Source organism: Lepidochelys olivacea (assembly GCF_965140295.1).
Source record: "Lepidochelys olivacea isolate rLepOli2 genome assembly, chromosome: 1".
NCBI classification, from domain to species: domain Eukaryota; kingdom Metazoa; phylum Chordata; order Testudines; family Cheloniidae; genus Lepidochelys; species Lepidochelys olivacea.
The window spans coordinates 49,283,077-49,305,929 of NC_140411.1; the positions used below are offsets into that span (position 1 = coordinate 49,283,077).

The following is a 22,853-nucleotide window of genomic DNA, read 5'->3' on the forward strand; positions in this document are numbered from 1 at the left end:
ATTTTTCTGGACCAACTTCTTTTGGTGGAAGGGATAAGCTTTCGAGCTTCATAGAGCTCTTCCTCAGGTCTAAAATATTGTAAGCAGAGTGTTCAAGATAAATACAAGGTGGGACAGACTGTAAAGCATAAGAGGTTGGCACGCATTGTAGGGTACCACTTAAAATGAAGTGGGCAATTAACACTTTTGCATAGCTGTGTAACTGAAAGCATAATCCAGCTCTTAAAATATAAATTCAGAAGTCTGAGAGACTGAACAATATGGTTACAAACTTTGTTACTTTTTCCTGAAGAACAATCCGTTTTTACTTTAAAAAGAAATATAAAGTCCATAATATTGTCCACCACTAGAAAGTTTTTTTCCCATAGATGACTTACAGAATGACAAGTTTCAGAGTAACAGCCGTGTTAGTCTGTATTCGCAAAAAGAAAAGGAGTACTTGTGGCACCTTAGAGACTAACCAATTTATTTGAGCATAAGCATCCGATGAAGTGAGCTCTAGCTCACGAAAGCTTATGCTCAAATAAATTGGTTAGTCTCTAAGGTGCCACAAGAATGACAAGTGTAGCTTGGCAGCCTTTTAATAATAGAAATAGTTAATAGAAGCAGTTAATGAAAGATAGCTGAAACACAGATCCATCTTGCTTCACAGAATCAGGGTTATATCACGCAGTAAAATTAAATTATTCTTCCCACATGAAAGTTTAAGGAGCCTTACCCTCGGCCAGACACTATTACTTTCTTCATGTGAAGCCCAGGGAGTGTCAGCCAGGTATATTGTACCTCAATCCAGCAGGGGGGGCTACAGCATAGCTTCAGATTCTTAAAAGACAAAAAACACATACCAAATTAGCTTCCGAAGTCCATGTACTGCCCAGTCTAATTTAAAGTGCATTTCCTAGATGTTCCATGCTTCTCAGACACAGCAAAAATATAGTTTCCATAGTTCAGTTTCTTTTGTGCAAATCCAACACATTTCCCAAAGAAATAAGTCCATTATTATGAATTGGCATGTTTGTGTGAACTACTTATTTGTGCTAGAAGGTGATAGGCCTCCTGAGACATAACTGTATTTACTTGAATCAGTAGGGGCCTGATTCTGTTCTCATATTGAGTGCAATTCTATTCATTGATTTTAAAGTCAGAAGGGATCATTACAATCATCTAACGTGTAAAGTGATGAGTGCTCCTGAACTCGAGCCTGATTAAGTCACATGCACTGATGAATCATTTCTGTGGTAGGCTCCAGCCAATCCACACGCCAAGAAGTGGTCTGGTGAATTGCAGGGTAGATATAGAAGCCTCACAGGAGGAGCAGCAGCTCAGCCTGCTCAACCTCACTCCAAGGCTTGGAACTTTTCCTTGCCTGATAGTGGCAACAGACTTTCCAAGCCTTAGCCTGCTCCAGCCTTGTTCCAACCCCATTCTGGACTCCTGATTCTTGCTGTGACCCCCTGGCTCCAGCCACTAGGTCTCACTGCCACAGCTTTGACCACTAAGTTTGACTATCCCCATCACACTTTGTGACAATCTGACCTTCTACATAACACAGACCATATTGAAGTTAACTGAGGTACCCTGGTGTAAAATCAGTATGACATTAGAGCCAGGCCCCATTAAATTTAGTAGCTGATGGGTAAGGCCCTACCAAATTCAAGGTCCATTTTGGTCAATTTCACAGTCAGAGGATTTAAAAAATCGTAAATTTCATGATTTCAGCTATTTAAATCTGAAATTTCATGGAGTTTTAATTGGAGGGATCCTGACCCAAAAAGGAGTTATGGGGGTGGGGTGTTGCAAGGTTATTGTAGGGTGGGGTTGAGGTACTGCTACCCTTACTTCTGCTCTGCTGCTGGCGGCAGTGCTGCCTTCAGAGCTTGGCAGCTGGAGAGCAACAGGTTCTAGTTGGGAGCCCAGCTTTGAAGGCAGCGCTGCCGCCAGCAGCTGCACAGAAGTAAGGATGGCCTGGTACGGTATGGTCACCCTGACTTCTGCGCTGCTGCCTGCAGAACGGGGCCCTCAGTCAGCAGCCACCACTCCCAAGCTGCCCAGCTGTGAAGGCAGCAGTGCAGAAGTAAGTGTGGCATGGTATAGTATTGCCATCCTTAACTCTGCACCGCTGCTGGCAGGGCACTGCCTTCAGAGCCAGGCACCTGGCCAACAGCCACTGCTCTCCGGCTGCCCAGCTCCGAAGGCAGTGCAGAAATAAGAGTGGCAATACCACAACTCCCCTAAAATAACCTTGCAACCCCCCCTGCAACTCTCTATTGGGTCAGGGTCAGACATGCCAAACCCACGAAAAAAATGCAGAAATTGGGCTTGTTTTTGGCTTGAATGGCTTGTGAGTTGCTTGTTGGCTAGGTTTTGGCTTGTTGCAACTTGTTGCTGCTTGCCTTTATTTTTTGTTTTGTTTTTTTTGATCGGCTCCTGGCAAGCAGGGGCAAGGGGAGGGGTCAAGGTTCCGTCCCCACTCTGAACTCTAGGGTACAGATGTGGGGACCTGCATGAAAGACCCCCTAAGCTTATTTTTACCAGCTTAGGTTAAAAACTTCCCCAAGATACAAACTTTGCCTTGTCCTTGAACGGTATGCTGCCACCACCAAGTGATTTAGAAAAAGAACAGGGAAAGGACCACTTGGAGTTCCTATTTCCCCAAAATATCCCCTCAAGCCCTTACACCCCCTTTCCTGGGGAGGCTTGAGAATAAACAAGATGGGCACAAACCAGCTTTGGATTTTTAAGACCCAAAAAATCCAATCAGATTCTTAAAAATCAGAACTTTATTAGAAGAAGAACAACAAAAAAATAAGAGAACAACTCTGTAAGATCAGAATGGAAGATAATCTTACAGGCAGTCAGATTCAAAACATAGAGAATCTCTCTAGGCAAAACCTTAAGTTACAAAAAGACACACAAACAGGAATACACATTTCCTCCAGCACAGCGAATTTACAAGCCAAAACAAAGAAACCTAATGCATTTTCTAGCTAGATTACTTACTAACTTTACAGGAGTTGGAGGGCTTGCGTCCTTGATCTGTTCCCAGCAAAGGTATCACACAGACAGAGAAAAGCTCTCCTCCCCCCCCCAGATTTAAAAGTATCTCGTCCCCTCATTGGTCATTTGGGTCAGGTGTCAGTGAGGTTACCTTAGCTTCTTAACCCTTTACAGGTGAAAGGATTTTGCCTCTGGCCAGGAGGAACTTTATAGCACTGTATACAGAAAGGTGGTTACCCTTTCCTTTATATTTATGACAGGGGGCAAGCAGGGGCAAAGGGGGGAGAGAGTCAGGGGTGCACAGAGGGCCCACCACAATGCCAGACTGCCTGCCAAGGTGATCTAGTCACATAGAATGTTGGGGTTTTTAGGGATTGGCTTGTTTTGGCCTTGTTTTGAAATGGTATTAACTTGATTTCTGGCTTATTGTGAAAGTCAGGGTGCTTATTTACCACGTGAATGTTGGGAACTGTGGTCAGGACTCCCAATTTAAGAAATGCTGGTCTCCACCGTGAAATTGTATAGTATAAGGTAAAAGCACACACAAGACCAGATTTCACAGTGGGAGACCAGATTTCACGGTCCATGATGCATTTTTCATGGCTGTGAATTTGGTAGGGCCCTACTGATGGGCCTGCCTCTGATTTCATACCAGTGCTGCTACTTCACTGACTTAAGTGAAACAGCTCCTGCTTTTCCCAGTGTAAATTGGATTAGAACGGTTCCTTTTAGTTCAAATTCCACTTCCTCTTTTGAGTACCAGGGCCTGATTCCATCGGTACTTACCTTGTGGTAAAGCGGGAGTGAAGTGGTGTGAAACTGAGCTCAAAAATTAGATCTACGCACATGTCTACACCTGATTGGTGCCAACCATGAAAAACTATAAGCAGCAAATGTACTTTCCTTTTTAATCAATGAATAACCTGAAATTAATAAAAATGAAATTTTTTACCAATGCTTGCTATAGCAATAGATATATGGTTTAAAATTTTTATTTATCATATGCATTGGTAGGGCCAAAAAGTTTGCCCACCCCTGCCCTAAGGTTGCCCCATCTCAAAATGGATATTGTGGAACTGGAAAATGTTCAGAGAAGGGGAACAAAGATGGTTAAGGGTAGGGCCAGATTTACAACTTACGTGCCCCTAGGCACAGCATCTTCAGCTCCACCCCCGTCTCCCCATGTGGCCTGGCCTGGACCCCCCTCCCGCACCCCCATGTGGCCCTTTGACCTCCCAGCAGCTCTTTGTGGCCCACTCTGCCTCCTAACTTGGCTCCAAAGAGGCTGTGACTTTTCACTGGAGGAAAAAATGCACCCGCCACCCGCTTGCTAGCTGTTTGCCGCCACCCACCAGAACAGTCAGCCTCAACGCAAGCCGGTTCTGGTGCCACAGCAGCCTCTGGTAGGCAAAAGGCAGAACTGCAGCACACTTTCTGCAGGAAAAAAAATTCTGCCTCCCTTGGACAAGAGTTCTGCGCATGCTGCAGCAAACATTACCTAAGGGGAGGGGGCATGACATGAGACAAGTGGTGTGTGTGGTGTGCCAGCAGGGGATGGGGCAGATCAGGAGGATCCCTCCTCCCCAGGAACTCCACATAGTGTGGCCAGTGGCAGCAGGGCAGCAAAATAGACCAAAATACCACAACTCTTAACTGCTAAAAAACCCTGGCAACTGTCAGCTACAAATAGTCTAATTGGGCTAGAAAATCACATACTTGACAACCCCCTTAGAATGCCAGAACCCCTATGCATGTACTACTGTGCCTAATTGGAAACTCAGCCCTGGTTAAGGGTACGGAACGGCTTCAATGTGAGGAGAGACTAAAATGATTAGGGCTGTTCAGCTTAGAAAAGAGAGGATTAAAGGGAGATACAATAGAGGTCTATAAAATCATGAATGGTGTGGAAAAAGTGAACAGAGAAATGTTTTTACCCTTTCCCACAATACACAATGAAATAAATAGGCAGCAGGTTTAACGCAAACAAGAGGAAGTACTTTTTCACACAGTGCACAATTAACCTGTGGAACTCATTGCCATGAGATTTTGTGGTGGCCAAAAGTATAATTGTGTTAAAGAAAGAACTAGATATGTTCTTGGAGGGATAGGTCCATCAGTAGCTATTAGTCAAAATGGTCAGGGATGTAACCCCAGACTCGGAATGACCTTAAATCTCTGACTGCCAGAAGCCAGGAGGAATACACAGGGGTCGATCTCTCCAAATTGCCCTGTTCTGTACACTCCCCCTGAAGCTCTAGTACTTGCTCCTATCAGAGACAGAATCCTGGGATAGATGGACCATTGGTCTGACCCAGTATGGTAGGGCTTATGTTCCAGAATGTTTGCTGCAATTTATTCCTCTGTAAAGCTTAATAATAATCAAGCAGGAAATCATAGTTCTTTGAGACTGAGATCTGATATCACTGGACACTCAAATTAGTGAATCCCAGATTAGTGGAGACAAAGCATAAATTATATATCACATATGGAATTAGTAAATAGGCCAGTATGGCACCATCAGGAGCTTTCTTTAATGACCTGAAAATCAAAAAGGAATCCTACAAAAGATGGAAACATGGACAAATTGCTAAGGAGGAGTATAAAAGAAACACACAAGGTTGTAAGGACAAAATCAGAAAGGCATAACGCATTTTGCGCCTTAGCCTAACAAGGGACATAAAAGGCTCCTAATGTATTTAAAGAAGGAAATTAGGCCTCTTCTGATTGCAAGAGAAAGACAAAGGAAAGTGTAGGTCTTCTACTTAGTGGGAAAGGTGACCCCTTAACAGATGACATCAAGAAGGCTGAGGTGTTTAATGGCTATTTTGCTTCAGTTTTCACTAAAAAGGTTAAGGGTGTCCAGCTACTGAACACAATTAACGAGGGAAAGAAGGCAAGCCAAAACAGGAAGAGAACAGGTTGAAGAATATTTAGATAAGTTAGATGTATTCAAGACAGCAGGGACTGATGAAATTCATCTGAAAATACTTAAGAAACTAGCTGAAACAATCTCAGAACCATTAGCAATTATCTTTGAGAACTCATGGAGGATGGGTGAAATCCTCTGGGATTGGAGAAGGGCAAACATAGTGCCTGCCTTTGAAAAGGGGAACAAAAAGGACCTGGAGAATGATAGACCAGTTAGCCTAACTTCAATGCTTGGAAAAATACTGGAACAAATTATTAAACAATAGATATGTAAGCATCTAGCGGATAATAGGGTTTTAAGGAATAGCCAGCATGGAATTTGTTGAGAACAAATCATGCCAAACCAACCTAATTTCCTTCTTTGACAGGGTTACTGGCCCAGTAGATGGGAAATAAGCAGTAGACATGATATATCTTGATTTTTAGTAAAGGTTTTTGACACAGTCCCCCATGACATTCTCATAAGCAAACTCAGGGAAATATGGTCTAGATTAAATTACTGTAAGGTTGGTGCACAACTGGTTGAAAGATCATATTCAAAGCGTACTTAATTATGGTTTGCTATCAGATTGGGAGGGTGTATCTAATATGGCTTTGCAGGGATCAGTCCTGAGTCCAGGACTATATTTTTTTTTTAATGGCTTGGATAATGAAGTGGAGAGTGTGATTATAAAATTTGTGGATGACCCCAAGCTGGGAGGGGTTGCAAGCACTTTGGAGGTCAGAATTTGAATTCAAAATGACCTTGACAAATTGGAGAATTTGGTCTGAAATCAACAAGATGAAATTCAATAAAGACAAAAGCAAAGTACTACACTTAGGAAGGAAAAATCAAATGTACAAATACAAAATGGGGAATAACTGGCTAGGGGGTAGCACTGCGGAAAAGGACTTGGGGCTTATACTGGATAACAACTTGACTGTAAATCAGCAATGTGATGAGTTGTGGAAAAGGCTCATATCATTCTGGGGTGTGTTAACAAGAATGTCGTGCTCTACCTGGCACAGGTGAGGCCTGAGCTAGAGCACTGTGTCCAGTTCTGGGTGCCATGTTTAGGAAAAATGTGGGCAAATTGCAGAGAATCCAGAGGAAAGTAACAAAAATGATAAAAGATTTAAAAAACCTGACCTATGAGGAAAGGTTAAAAACACAGGGCATGTCTAGTCTTGAGAAAAGAAGACTGAGGGGGGACTTGATAATAGTCTTCAAATTTGTTAAGTGTTTTATTAGAGAGGCTATGATCAATTGTCCTCCATGTCCACTGAAGGTAGGACAAGAAGTAATGGGCTTAATATGCAGCAAGAGAGAGAGAGTCAGGTAAGATATTAGGAAAACTTTCTAACTATAAATTAAGCTCTGGAATAGGCTTCCAAGAGAGGTTGTAGAATCCTCTTAATTGGAAGTTTTTAAGAACAGGTTGGACAAACACCTGTCAGGGATGGTCTAGGTTTACTAGACCATTTAGTACAGGGGCCTGGGCTTGATAACCTCAAGGTAGCTTCCAGTCCTAAACATTTCTATGATTCTATACTCTTCCATAAACAAGCTCACTGTGATGAACAAAATACTAAGCGTAGTCTTATTGAAACAGCATATTGTGCACAGACTACTTATTACCCTGTGATTTGGGAAATACACTTGTTCGTGTAATTCAGGATGTGATAACTAAAATAAAAAACTATTTTAAAGTTTGTTGATACATAACAAAATTTACTTCTTTTCCAGAGACCTGGAAACTATAGAGATTCCAAATATAAATTCAAGAATGTTTCAGCCACTGAGGAATCTTTCCTACATGTACATATGGATAATAGCAGACATCATGGTGACATTTCTTTACCATATAAGAATGTACAAAGTAGCTCTGATTATTAAGCCTTTCCATATTATTAAATACTAAAATATTTGTCACAATGGAGTCTTGTTTCTGCAAAAACAAATTAAGTATATCATTTTATACAAATAAAATAAAGAAAAATACATTTTCTCCATGTAATTCATATTTCCATAGGGCATCACTCCTCTCTTCCCCACACAGTAACCTCTTTTATGACATGGGGTGGTGGGGATATCTGCCTGATTACTTGGAGTTACGCATACTTCTGGGAAGCAGAATAGCTCTTCAAGTGCTTAATATCATAAGAGAGGTAGAGTTACCCAGAAGTTTACTGTATGCAAAGAGTACATATATTTTGGTTGGGGGAAGAGCTGTATATGTTTGTGCAGACAGTAATATGTGTTTCACGTGACTATTTTCCTCTACTGTCATGTCTCAGTAGCTTCACAACATGTCCTAGCTTATAGTACTATTGGATGCCTCTGAACCACAAAACACTTCCTCCCTCCCCCCCGCCCCGGTTTTTAAGGCAGAGGACACCCCCAGTGCTGGGAGGGCAGGTGGCACTGCCCCAGTCTCCCCAGCCCCGGAGCACTGGGAGGGTGGGCAACATGGCACCAGCCTGAGCCGTGGATACTGCACAGGGGGAGTGGAGCAGCAGTGAGTGGAAAGCAGGATGGGGCACGTACTGTGGCCACGCTGCCTGCCCTACTGGTGCGGGGAGGACTGGGGCTGCACCTCCTGGCGCTCTGGGGCTGGGAAGGCTGTGGCCACAGTACCCACTCTTCTGGGCCTGGGGGCGCTAGCCTGGGGCAGGAGCCAGCGGTCGGGGGGCTCTGGACTCTGGCAGCGGGGCACGGAAGGGGCAGGGCCTCAGGTGGAAGGGCGTGGCTGGGGGCTAGCCTCCCGCAGCCAGTGGTTCACGCACCACCCATGTATATTTCCTTCGGTAAATATATGTCAGTTGGGGCTGTCAAGTGATTAAAAAAATTAATCATGATTAAAAGCACAATTAAAAAAATCAATCGCAATATTAAACAATAAGAGAATACCATTTATTTATATATTTTGGATGTTTTCTACATTTTCAAATATATTGATTTCAATTACAACACAGAATACAAAGTGTACAATGCTCACGTTATATTTGATTACAAATATTTGCACTGTAAAAAACAAAAGAAATAGCATATTTCAATTCACCTAATACAAGTACTGTAGTGTAATCTCTTTATAATGAAACATCCAAAAATATTTAATACATTTCAATTGGTATTCTATTGTTTAACAGTACGATTAATTGCGATTAATTTTTTTAATCACAGTTAATTTTTTTGAGTTAATCGTGTGAGTTAACTGCGATTAATCAACAGTCCTAATGTCAATAGTTTTAAACTTACTACTATTTTTACTATAGATTGGGAATGAACTTTTCCCCACACACCCCTTCTGCAGACATGGGCCTTCCTCAGAAACCACATTCCATCTGGCCTAAGAAGTCAGAATTGTCAGAAACTCAGTAACATACATGAGACCCAGTCTGCTGAGGGCCTTAAATGTCAGCTATCAACTTACAGTCAGTCCACACACCAGCAGTCTGTTAATGCAGAAAGCAAAGTAGTGCCCTGGCAAAATCTTTTCTGCCAAGACATTGTAACAGATCTGCATCTTTGTCAACCCAGTATGAAGAAAAGTAAGGCAGCAGAATTGGATTAGTGCAGAGGGATGCATTAGGGTCACAAGTTCAAAGTAGCCACATTCTCAAAACAAAACCACCTTTGAGCTGAGCTGACAAAAAGACCTCTAATATCAGCCATAGATCAAGGGCTACACCTTGGCTGCATGTTACACTGACTAATGCAAAATGCTATTCACATTACACCTCCTACTTAAACAATAGGCATAATTTTGGTTGTTAGAATTTCCTCTGTTTCACTTCTTTATGTGTAATTGCATATCTAATACATAACTGTGACTTTGACCTGTGCTTGAACAGCAATTTTATATGTTCATTTCTTTGCTTTCAGCTATTTCAAAAAGTTTTGGTATTGTTCCTATGCACTCCACGTGCAAATATGCACACCATTAACAGATGTTAATCATCATTTGAGAACCTCTTGGCTAATAATGTTCTTCGAGTATTTGTCTGGGTCACAGCTTGTGTTACCTGTTTTGGAAATCCTTTTGTCATTGGAATGAGTTCATTTATCAGAGCTGAAAACAAGAAGCACACCACGTCTATCAAAATGTTGTGTTGTAAGTATATATTAGTGGTATTATTTTTAAATCAAACTGACAGACCATTGTACTATGTATATTCGAGTATTCAACCATTTACGTTATAGATAAAAATATAAGCAATGCATTAACTTCAGAATATTAGTAAACTTTGCTATTTTTGTCCCATTTTCCAATATTCTAAATATAAGCAGAAAGTTGCTTTTAACTCTTAAATTCAAATGGTCAAAATGTATAAGAAGAGTCTATGCAGCCTAATTGTTTCACTTTATTAAGTTTACTGTTAATTCTACATCCAGGAAAACAGAAAGGTTAACCAGTGCTGGACTGGCTATTGCATGCATTTTGTGATGTGCCATGCCATCTTATTCTTCTCAGTTTTGTCACCAGCAGCTAGTAAACTCCACTGTGGTTTATGAATTCCATGTTTTGTAATTATAAATTATATTGACTCCAAATTAATGTACCATATTTTGTCTAACAATAATTTTGGAATTAAGAGCCTGCATTTGAACAATATTAACACAGGGCCAAATTTAGATCTGCTATAAACAAGTGCAACTTCCTTAAAGTCAATTTATACTGGCTTCAGTTTATAAAATGAGTGTGTGATGCTTCCCCCTTCTATCCCATAGAGAGGATATGGAATCTGATACTACTTTCAGGCTAAGAGAATTCTCCCTTGGCTCAAGTAGTACTAGCTTGTAGTTCCATCTCCCTATCTGTATGTGATTGTCAAATGAGAGGTGTTGGTTACCTGCAGTTCATAGATTTACCATGGTGCCATGACCCAGTATTAGAATCATAGAATATCAGGGTTGGAAGGGACTCCAGAAGGTCATCTAGTCCAACCCCCTGCTCAAAGCAGGACCAATTCCCAGTTAAATCATCCCAGCCAGGGCTTTGTCAAGCCTGACCTTAAAAACCTCTAAGGAAGGAGATTCTACCACCTCCCTAGGTAACGCATTCCAGTGTTTCACCACCCTCTTAGTGAAAAAGTTTTTCCTAATATCCAATCTAAACCTCCCCCACTGCAACTTGAGACCATTACTCCTCGTTCTGTCATCTGCTACCATTGAGAACAGTCTAGAGCCATCCTCTTTGGAACCCCCTTTCAGGTAGTTGAAAGCAGCTATCAAAGCCCCCCTCATTCTTCTCTTCTGCAGGCTAAACAATCCCAGCTCCCTCAGCCTCTCCTCATAAGTCATGTGTTCCAGTCCCCTAATCATTTTTGTTGCCCTTCGCTGGACTCTCTCCAATTTATCCACATCCTTCTTGAAGTGTGGGGCCCAAAACTGGACACAGTACTCCAGATGAGGCCTCACCAATGTCGAATAGAGGGGAACGATCACGTCCCTCGATCTGCTCGCTATGCCCCTACTTATACATCCCAAAATGCCATTGGCCTTCTTGGCAACAAGGGCACACTGCTGACTCATATCCAGCTTCTCGTCCACTGTCACCCCTAGGTCCTTTTCCGCAGAACTGCTGCCTAGCCATTCGGTCCCTAGTCTGTAGCTGTGCATTGGGTTCTTCCGTCCTAAGTGCAGGACCCTGCACTTATCCTTATTGAACCTCATCAGATTCCTTTTGGCCCAATCTTCCAATTGGTCTAGGTCCTTCTGTATCCTATCCCTCCCCTCCAGCGTATCTACCACTCCTCCCAGTTTAGTATCATCCGCAAATTTGCTGAGAGTGCAATCCACACCATCCTCCAGATCATTTATGAAGATTATTGAATAAAACCGGCCCCAGGACCGACCCTTGGGGCACTCCACTTGATACCGGCTGCCAACTAGACATGGAGCCATTGATCACTACCCGTTGAGCCTGACAATCTAGCCAGCTTTCTACCCACCTTATAGTGCATTCATCCAGCCCATACTTCCTTAACTTGGTGACAAGAATACTATGGGAGACCGTGTCAAAAGCTTTGCTAAAGTCAAGAAACAATACATCCACTGCTTTCCCTTCATCCACAGAACCAGTAATCTCATCATAAAAGGCGATTAGATTAGTCAGGCATGACCTTCCCTTGGTGAATCCATGCTGGCTGTTCCTGATCACTTTCCTCTCATGCAAGTGCTTCAGGATTGATTCTTTGAGGACCTGCTCCATGATTTTTCCAGGGACTGAGGTGAGGCTGACTGGCCTGTAGTTCCCAGGATCTTCCTTCTTCCCTTTTTTAAAGATTGGCACTACATTAGCCTTTTCCCAGTCATCCGGGACTTCCCCGGTTCGCCACGAGTTTTCAAAGATAATGGCCAGTGGCTCTGCAATCACAGCCGCCAATTCCTTCAGCACTCTCGGATGCAACTCGTCCGGCCCCATGGACTTGTGCACGTCCAGCTTTTCTAAATAGTCCCTAACCACCTCTATCTCCACAGAGGGCTGGCCATCTCTTCCCCATTTTGTGATGCCCAGCGCAGCAGTCTGGGAGCTGACCTTGTTAGTGAAAACAGAGGCAAAAAAAGCATTGAGTACATTAGCTTTTTCCACATCCTCTGTCACTAGGTTGCCTCCCTCATTCAGTAAGGGGCCCACACATTCCTTGGCTTTCTTCTTGTTGCCAACATACCTGAAGAAACCCTTCTTGTTACTCTTGACATCTCTGGCTAGCTGCAGCTCCAGGTGCGATTTGGCCCTCCTGATAACATTCCTACATGCCCGAGCAATATTTTTATACTTTTCCCTGGTCATATGTCCAACCTTCCACTTCTTGTAAGCTTCTTTTTTATGTTTAAGATCCGCTAGGATTTCACCATTAAGCCAAGCTGGTCGCCTGCCATATTTACTATTCTTTCGACTCATCGGGATGGTTTGTCCCTGTAACCTCAACAGGGATTCCTTGAAATACAGCCAGCTCTCCTGGACTCCTTTCCCCTTCAAGTTAGTCCCCCAGGGGATCCTGGCCATCCGTTCCCTGAGGGAGTCGAAGTCTGCTTTCCTGAAGTCCAGGGTCCGTATCCTGCTGCTTACCTTTCTTCCCTGCGTCAGGATCCTGAACTCAACCAACTCATGGTCACTGCCTCCCAGATTCCCATCCACTTTTGCTTCCCCCACTAATTCTACCCGATTTGTGAGCAGCAGGTCAAGAAAAGCGCCCCCCCCCCCAGTTGGCTCCTCTAGCACTTGCGCCAGGAAATTGTCCCCTACGCTTTCCAAAAACTTCCTGGATTGTCTATGCACCGCTGTATTGCTCTCCCAGCAGATATCAGGAAAATTAAAGTCACCCATGAGAATCAGGGCATGCGATCTAGTAGCTTCCGTGAGCTGCCGGAAGAAAGCCTCATCCACCTCATCCCCCTGGTCCGGTGGTCTATAGCAGACTCCCACCACTACATCACTCTTGTTGCACACACTTCTAAACTTAATCCAGAGACACTCAGGTTTATCTGCAGTTTCGTACCGGAGCTCTGAGCAGTCATACTGCTCCTTTACATACAGTGCTACTCCCCCACCTTTTCTGCTCTGCCTGTCCTTCCTGAACAGTTTATAACCATCCATGACAGTACTCCAGTCATGTGAGTTATCCCACCAAGTCTCTGTTATTCCGATCACGTCATAGTTCCTTGACATCACCAGTATTCATGGCATGATCTCAGCCAGTTCCATCAAATTCATTCTGATGCCACAAACCCTGGGTCAAATTACATTACTGCATATATCAGCCAGGATCTGGCCAATTCTAAGAACATTTTTAGTATATAAATCTTTAAATGTAATTACTCTTTTTAATAAATTGTGAAAATTTCTTTTTAAGTAGGTGCTGATTGTCTGATGGGTGTGTACTTGTTCTCCATTGGAGTCTCTGACATTAAATATTGTGGACAATATAAAAACTATGTTGTACTGTGGATGGAGGGCTTACCATGTCATAACATGGGTTTCCTGGACATGTTTTCTACAGAGGTCTCTGTCTTGTTGACATATCTGACTTTGGAAAAATATTTAGTAATTGTCTTTCCCTTCAGTAATATCCCACCAGGAAAGCATCAGACAATAATAATCCTTGTATCCATATGGTTTATTGGATTTGTAATAGCAATAATTCCATTTTGGGATGAGGATTTTTTTGGAAAGTATTATGGAAAAAATGGAGTTTGTTTCCCACTTTATTCTGATCAAACAGAAGAAATTGGAGGCAAGGGGTATTCTCTTGGGATTTTTCTTGGTAAGTTTAATATTTTCATACGTCTTTATTATTGTTTCTCTTATTGCAATTCAAAAACTGATTTCCAGACTACAGTAAACTCATGTATAGTAGATATATTTTTACAGTGGTCCCAACGATTGTTCGGCCTGTCTAACTGGCCCTGCATGGGGAACTGGAAGCATTTTCCAAAATGCTACCAAGGAGGTCCTGGATTTTAATCACTTACCTAGCAGCCTAAATTTGGCCTCCAGGACCTCTCCTCTACCTTTCTTCCTAATGTACCCTGACCACCGGCTGCTCCCAGCACTGCATATAGGTCTGTCTAGATGCTTCGATAGGTCTGCAATCTTTGCACCTGGCAGACAATTCACCATGCAGTTCCTCCAGTCATCACACATCAAAATATCTATATTTCTAATAATCAAATCCTCCATTTCTATTACCGGTCTTTTCCTAATAACATGGGGCCCCTCCCCCAGAGAAGTATCCTCAGTATTCCTGCACAATAATGGGGATCCCTCTCCCCAGAGAGGTATCCTCAGTGTTCCTCTACAAGAGGATTTTTATCCAAGTCCACTTTACAGTCCACAAGTAGGAGTTGCATGCTTATCGTCTGGCGTGATACGGTGCTAACTCTTGCAACATTTTCTTGTCTGTCTTTATGTGCAGCTCTGCTCCCTGCATGCTATTTTCTGCAAGAGAGGAGCACATGGACCTCGGGGAGGCGGGTTCGATTTCTGTAACCACAGCCTATATTTGTAACATATACATATATTTGTTAATCCATAAGTCATACTATGGAACAATAAATTTTTTAATAAAGTGGTTCAATGGAAGGACAGAAAATAGTTGTTTATGAGAAGAGTCTAACACAGGAGGCAATTGAGGAGAACAAACAAGGTCTTAATAATGTATTTGCAATGAATTTATTATTGTCAAATTTTAATATCAATAAAATATTTATAGGAAATCATCTTCCAGAAAATAATTTGATAGCTTCCTATTAAGCACTGAAAACCATATTCACTCCTCCTTGGATTTTTGATACTTTAAAATGGGATCGGGGGAACAATCTAAAATAAACCCCAAAATTTGCAAACAGTGTATGTGGATGGAATAATTTAAACGTGGATCAGCAACCTCTAATTTTTCTTTTTTAATGAGCCAGTCCTACTGTGAATGCAACAAAAATAAAAGTATATCTAAAACCGGTCCTATTTCTGCAACCCTGGTCGTGCAAATAGTCCTTACCCAACAGAGTGGTCCTATGTATCTTAATGGGATGATTTGTATGATTACGGACTGTTCACATAACACTTACTTGAGTCAGTAAAAGTTGCAGGACTGGGACTCTACTGAGTCCCAAGTAAAAATGACTGCAGCTCTGATTCAGCAAAGTATTTATATATGTGCATTGCTCATGCGCTTAAAGTGATCAAATGCAACCCAGTTGCGCTACTGATGTGACTAATGTTACATGCTGCTTTAGAATCTTGCCGAACTGGAGCCTAAAACAAAAATTATCTCTTCATTTGCCTGAGGTTGTACTAAAACCTCCTGGGAAGAGATCAAGATCTCTCAAAAAGGTCATTCTCTCAGTTGCAGGAAAACTGCCTCAAACCGAAATCTTTAAACTGAATAGTTTAGTATAGCAAGAACACAGAAGAGAGCCATCTTCCCTCACCAGCAACTGTTGTGTCCTTTTATATTTACAGCTCATAACATTTTCAGTGAAGAAGGAAGTGCAGTATTCCCAAATCAGTGCTAAGTATAATGGGTTTTTCAGCAGGATGCCTCATCATAGAAGAAAAGGAGGACTTGTGGCACCTTAGAGACTAACCCATTTATTTGAGCATGAGCTTTCATGAGCTACAGCTCACTTCATCGGATGCATCTTCTACACTTTCCACAGTATGCATCCGATGAAGTGAGCTGTAGCTCACGAAAGCTCATGCTCAAATAAATGGGTTAGTCTCTAAGGTGCCACAAGTCCTCCTTTTCTTTTTGCGAATACAGACTAACACGGCTGCTACCCTGAAACCTGTCGTCATAGAAGATTTCCATTGTTCATAGTTTGGTTCTGTTTTCGAAAAAAGAGGCGAGGCCTTCTTTGCGAGCTCATACCTGCCAAGTGGCATTACCCGAAGCCTTTTTTTTTTTCTTTTTTTCTTTCCCCTTTTAACTGAACAGGGGATTGCTACATGAGTTTGACGTAGTCTTTGGAAAGTTTATTGCCCTCGCACTTGTGACTCAGGGGAGGGGAGTGTGATCTTTTGTGTATATATTTTTGTGTATAGTTATTTTTTGCCTGTTTTGCTAAAAGAAAACCTGGGAACACTGACCAAGAGACAAAAATTGGGGATAATTGTGGAATATAAATATTTTGGCAGTGTATGAATGTGGCTTAGGGAATGTGGGGCAGAGGGAAGACAGTGTGCCAAGAGTTTGACTAATGCTCAGTCTTTGACATGGTGGTGTGTATTTCATACTAGAGTTTTTATTTAGTTTTTTTATGGCTGCTTATTCCCAGTTCAATTTATAGCCTAGCTTGGGAAATGATTCCTCAGATTCTCTGTGTTAATCTTATATGACTGCTATTTTCTGCTATTACACTGCACCGAAGTTATCTGCTTTTGTAATTTGATGATTTGATCTATTATGATCCCTGGTGAGGACGAGGTTGAATGCTGGTTGGGGATACCTGATTTTACTAATTTATAAAATGGAAAGGTTTCAAAAGATTTGGAACATTCATGTTGTGCATCAGTGCAGCTATGTACAGTAAAGGCCCTAAGGCTTTGCCAGCCTGGGCAGAAAACCGTTTTCTGCACCCCATGGAGCAGCAAAACAAAAAAATAAAATGGCCAAGTGGCACAGCGATATGCCGCCCCCTGGAAACTGGTGTTCAGACTGACTCTGCTGCTTGCTGGCCCCTAGAATTGGCCATGGCTATATAATTGGATTATCTTATTATTGTTAGCCATATCCCTGCCCCCACTTCTTTCCCTCCTTTTGTTTGTTACACTCACTTGTGTCTTGTATAAAATTAGATTCTGCACTCTTCACAGAATGGACCATGTCTTCCTATGTGTATACGTGAGGTGGCAGTTTGCAGATGATACAAAATTATTCTAGATCAGAGGTCCCCAAACTGGGGTGCAGCCCCCCCTCGGGGGGCACAGAGGAACGTTCAGGGGGGCACAGCTGGGGCCCGGGTCAGCCTCTATGGGGGGCGGGAAGGGAGCACCACCCAGCTCTGGTCCCAACTCCAACTGCCAGCCTCGTACCCAGGGCTCCACTGCCGGCCCCACACCCGCGGCCCCAGCTGCCTGGCCTGCGCCTAGGGATCTGCTCCCCACCACAGCTCCCGCCCCTATGCACAAGGCCCCGGCTGCCAGCCTCAGCCCCTGGCCTCAGCTCTGCTCCCACCTCCACCCCGTCCTGTGGCTCCAGACTCAGCCCCCTTACTCTTGTCTGTGTCTTCCCGTCCTGGAGCCATGGCCCCGCTCCTGTCTCGGGTTGGGGGGCACAGAGAAGGGTAAGTGGGGGCATGAGGTAAAAAGTGTGGGGACCACTGCCCTAGATAGTTAAGTCCAAAGCAGACTGCAAAGTGTTACAAAGGGATCTCACAAAACTGGGTGACTGGGAACAAAATGGCAGATGAAATTCAGTGTTGATAAAGGCAAAGTACAGCACATTGTATGTATAGTTGGGATTATATTTTCCAAAATGATGGGGTCTAAATTAGCTGTTACCACTGAAAAAAGACACCTCGGAGCCATCGTGGATAGTTCTCTGAAAACACCCATTCAATGTGCAGCAGCAGCTGTCAAAAAAGCTAAAAAAATGTGAGAAAGCATTAGGAAAGGGATAGATAATAAGACAGAAAATATCTTAATGCGACTATAAAATATATATGGTACACCCACATCTGGAATACTATGTGCAGTCCTGGTCACCCCATCTCAAAAAAGATACATTAGAATTGGGAAGAGTGCAGAGAAGGGCATCAAAATGAGGAGATTAAAAAGATTGAAACTGTTCAGCTCAGAAAAGAGATGACTAACAGGGGACATGATAGAGGTCCACAAAATCATGAATGGTGTGGAGAAATAGAATACTGAAGTGTTATTTATCCCTTCACATAACACAAAGGGGGTCACCCAGTGGAATTAATAGACAGCCTAACAAAGTGCTTCTTCACACAACACACAGTCAATCTGTGAAACTCATTGCCATGGGACGTTGTGATGGCCAAAAATATAACTGAATTTAAAAAAATCTACAAAAAGAAAAGGAGTACTTGTGGCACCTTAGAGACTAACCAATTTATTTGAGCATAAGCTTTCGTGAGCTACAGCTCACTTCAGCGGATGCATACTGTGGCAAGTACAGAAGACGTTTTTATACACACAAACCATGAAAAACGTCTTGTGTACTTTCCACAGTATGCATCCGCTGAAGTGAGCTGTAGCTCACGAAAGCTCATGCTCAAATAAATTGGTTAGTCTCTAAGGTGCCACAAGTACTCCTTTTCTTTTTGCAAATACAGACTAACACGGCTGTTATTCTGAAAAAAAATCTAGATATGTTCATGGAGGATAGGTCCTTCAATGTCTATTAGCCAAGATTGTCAGGGATGCAACCCCATGCTCTGGTTGTCCCTAAACCTCTGACTGGCAGAAGCTAAGGCTGGATGACTGGGGATGGATCACTCGATCAAGTACCCTGTTCTGTGCATTCCTGCTGAAGCATCTGGCCCTGGCCAGTTGGAAGACAGGATACTGTGCTAGATGGACCATTGGTCTGACCCAGTATATCTATTTTTATGTTCTTATGTTTTTACAAAACCTGCATTGAGTGCACCGGAGGAGCCCTGAAGGCCAGCATTCCAGCAGATTATACCACTGTGGGCACAGGGGCTCAAGACAATGATATTTTGAGTAGCAATATCCTGAGTTCCTTATTCACCGTCACAAATCTATACACACACCCAACAATAATACATGGCTCATGTTTGCATCTGTAGCTAACCATATGGGGATAAGCTGAATTCCTCTTTATAGGTGCCTTAGCGCAATGTTTAAACATGGTTCTGACCAAACTGTATTATAACACTGTTTGTCAGGGTCAAATGAAATTTGGGCTATAGCTTGTTTTTGAAAAATAGTCTAAACTGATTTTGGCCCCATCCAGACCACCTACCCAGCAAAACTGAGTTATAAGAAGATTAGCAATAATTGGACGAGAATTCTGTTTTTGGTTGCATTGTTGTAAATCCAGAGCAGCCCCCTTTATTGAGAACAGAATTTGGCCCATTGCTAAAAGTCCACTTCTTAAACACCGATATGATGCTAGTGTAGACTGGCTTTTAGAAACAAGTTGCAAATCCTGTTTTGTGTACATTCCTCCTGCAGTAAGTTGTGGTAGGTTTTTGAACAGAGCTGAGGTAGCTGTTCTGGGGCTAGTACAAGTATCAGCTGGTTTTGGCCCTTCCACAGTAACTATGCCATTATTTCAGCAATATGCAGGATTCCCGCAGATACTTTGTGTTCCAGCCTTATTGGAGCATATCTAGTCAGGGGCTCAGACCTCTGGGGAATTCTGGAAGCTATCTGTTTCTATAGTAAGTTACTGCAGAGTCCTTCATTTCACACTATGTAACAGAGGGGAGTACATCTGTACATGTACATAAGACGACTTTGTGACAGCAGAAAATATATAGGACATATTTCTAACAATAAAAAACTATCTGCAATGATGAATATTTATAATAAAGTTAGAAAGGAAGAAAGAATATAAAAATGGTGGGAGACAAGTAAGATATGAGGATATCCCTTTTATAGGATTTGCTGTTTTTGAATCTTCTGTTTTTTCCAACAGGTGTGAACCTACTAGCATTCATCATAATAGTGTTTTCATATGTCAGTATGTTTTATTCCATTCAAAAAACTGCCCTTCAGACATCAGAAGTAAGAAACAACATTCACATGGATGCTGCTGTTGCCAATCAATTTTTTTTATAGTATTCACTGACTCCATCTACTGGATTCCCGTCTTTGTTATAAAAATCCTCTCCCTATACCAGGTGGAAATTCCAGGTAAATCCAGTCAGCTGTTTGAGAATGTGATTTCTTATTTCTTCTTTGGTTAAAGTTTCAAATATTTATACAGGTCTGAACCCTGCAATGCTTGCCCAGTGCTTCTTCAGGCAAAACTCTCATTGACTGGGAGGAGTGGTAGATACGCTGGAGAGTAGGGATAGGATACAGAGGGACCTAGACAAATTGGAGGATTGGGCCAAAAGAAATCTGATGAGGTTCAACAAGGACAAGTGCAGAGTCCTGCACTTAAGACAGAAGAATCCAATGCACCGCTACAGACTAGGGACCGAATGGCTAGGCAGCAGTTCTGCAAAGAAGGACCTAGGGGTGACAGTGGACGAGAAGCTGGATATGAGTCAACAGTGTACCCTTGTTGCCAAGAAGGCCAATGGCATTCTGGGATGTATAAGTAGGGGCATTGCCAGCAGATCAAGGGACGTGATCGTTCCCCTCTCTTCGACACTGGTGAGGCCTCATCTGGAGTACTGTGTCCAGTTTTGGGCCCCACACTACAAGAAGGATGTGGAAAAAATGGAGAGAGTCCAGCGAAGGGCAACAAAAATGATTAGGGGGCTGGAACACATGACTTATGAGGAGAGGCTGAGGGAACTGGGGATGTTAGTCTACGGAAGAGAAGAATGAGGGGGGATTTGATAGCTGCTTTTAACTACCTGAAAGGTGGATCCAAAGAGGATGGATCTAGACTATTCTCAGTGATAGCAGATGACAGGACAAGGAGTAATGGTCTCAAGTTGCAGTGGGGGAGATTTAGGTTGGATATTAGGAAAAACTTTTTCACTAGGAGGGTGGTGAAACACTGGAATGCGTTACCTAGGGAGGTGGTGGAATCCCCTTCCTTATAAGTTTTTAAGGTCAGGCTTGACAAAGCCCTGGCTGGGATGATTTAGTTGGGGATTGGTCCTGCTCTGGGCAGGGGGTTGGACTAGATGACCTCCAGAGGTCCCTTCCAACTCTGATATTCTATGATTCTATGACTTCGGGGGGAGTTTTGTCTGAAGAAGGACCTAAGGATTATGCTGTCAGGATTTAAATATTTGCCAAAACATTTGACTTCATTGTGTTCAGAAATTAGATTCAAACTAAGGCATGCCCCTCTCAAAATGCATGTAAGGAACTGAGCACTCACCTGAATTATACAGTGACAAAGCTCTTGTACTGTGGTGGCTACAAAATCTCACAATACATAAAATAAGTCCAGTTATTTGCCCACTTGGAAAATATAAATATGCTAAGAGACTTTTTCAGCCAATCCGAACTCCAAAGGGGAAACACTGACAGATCCCTAACTATTCAACTACTGATAGATAATGCTTTAATAAAAGCACCTTGCCTTTCCATTATACTTCTAGAAAACTGACATCTCACATTTTGCATAAAAGTCGGGTAAATAGCTTTCACCATGAAGCTAACAAAGGCATTATACAAACACTGCAGACTGTCAGGAAACCTACTGATTGCCTGGAAAAAGATTTGTATCCCAGTAGGAAAAGTGGTTAAACTTGGATGGTTGAAAAGAAATTGTGGCTCTCATATATGTGTTCCAGGTAGCCTATTTCCCCCATGTCTTAGGCCCTAGTTCAGGAAAGCATCCCAATTCAGGACAGCGCTTGAGCACACGTTTAACTTTAAGAGCTAGGTATTGGTATTAGTATTAGCAATGTCTGTAGTTTGATTAAGTCCCATTGAAGTCAATGGAATTTAAGCACATGCTTAAGTACTGTCCTGACTAAAGATGGACTTAAGCACATGTTTAAGTGTTTTCCTAAATCGGGGCTTTATTTCAATAGACAGCCAGTAAATACATGAGAGCGTATTTGGCCATAGCACACAGGTTAACAACCTAGCTTTTGTGAAAATATTTCAGATTTATGCCTTTTTCCCCTCTTCCATTAAAAACCATGCTATGCTTAATAAAGAACCCAATAGAAAGTGTATATTCAAGCCCTTTTCATATAAAAATGATTTTATATTATAGTTCTGAAAAATTCAATACAGCAAAAGGTGTTGAGTTTAAAATACACTACATTGTTGCTTCTATGTACTTCATACCAAAAGAAAACGCTGATTATCTTCTAAAGTTCTGTATTTCATTGTGTTTTTTTCTAGGCACTGTCACTTCCTGGATAGTGATATTTATTCTGCCAATAAACAGTGCCTTGAACCCAATTCTCTACATTCTCACCACCACTTTCTTTAAGGAGAAGTTAAAGCAGTTACTGCAGAAACATCGAAGGAGGTCGGTTTTCAAAAATGACAGCAAAAGCTTGCCTACTTCAATAGTATGGACAGATGATTCCTTAATTCATGCCTCCTCTCTTGGATTAGACTTGGGTTTTTAAACAAATAACTCTTGGGGGCTGAGTAAATAAGTTAATTTACGGTTTCTCAGCAAGAGCATGGGAATTGGAAGTATCAGAATTAGCTATGTTAATCTTTTTGAGATTCATTTTGAAATGTCTTTGTCATTACCATCTTTGTATTCATCTTCCTGTAAGATAAAATGACAGCTGTTGCTTTTATCATTTCAGTTTCATGTAAAGGTTTCAGTGCAAGCACACTGTGGGTTGGGGC

The 22,853-nt window shown here is 42.3% G+C and overlaps 1 protein-coding gene across 1 annotated transcript; it reads left to right on the plus strand.

Annotated features, from left to right (window-relative positions):
- Positions 1-6,910: 6,910 nt before the first annotated feature.
- Positions 6,911-22,621, plus strand: RXFP2 (relaxin family peptide receptor 2; the record flags this gene model as incomplete). The annotated part of the gene is given in 8 exon segments (XM_084621014.1): positions 6,911-6,933; positions 7,652-7,723; positions 9,791-9,858; positions 9,861-10,019; positions 13,768-14,175; positions 20,041-20,169; positions 20,172-20,258; positions 22,389-22,621. Coding segments are annotated over 8 exon segments (1,179 nt in total).
- Positions 22,622-22,853: the final 232 nt, after the last annotated feature.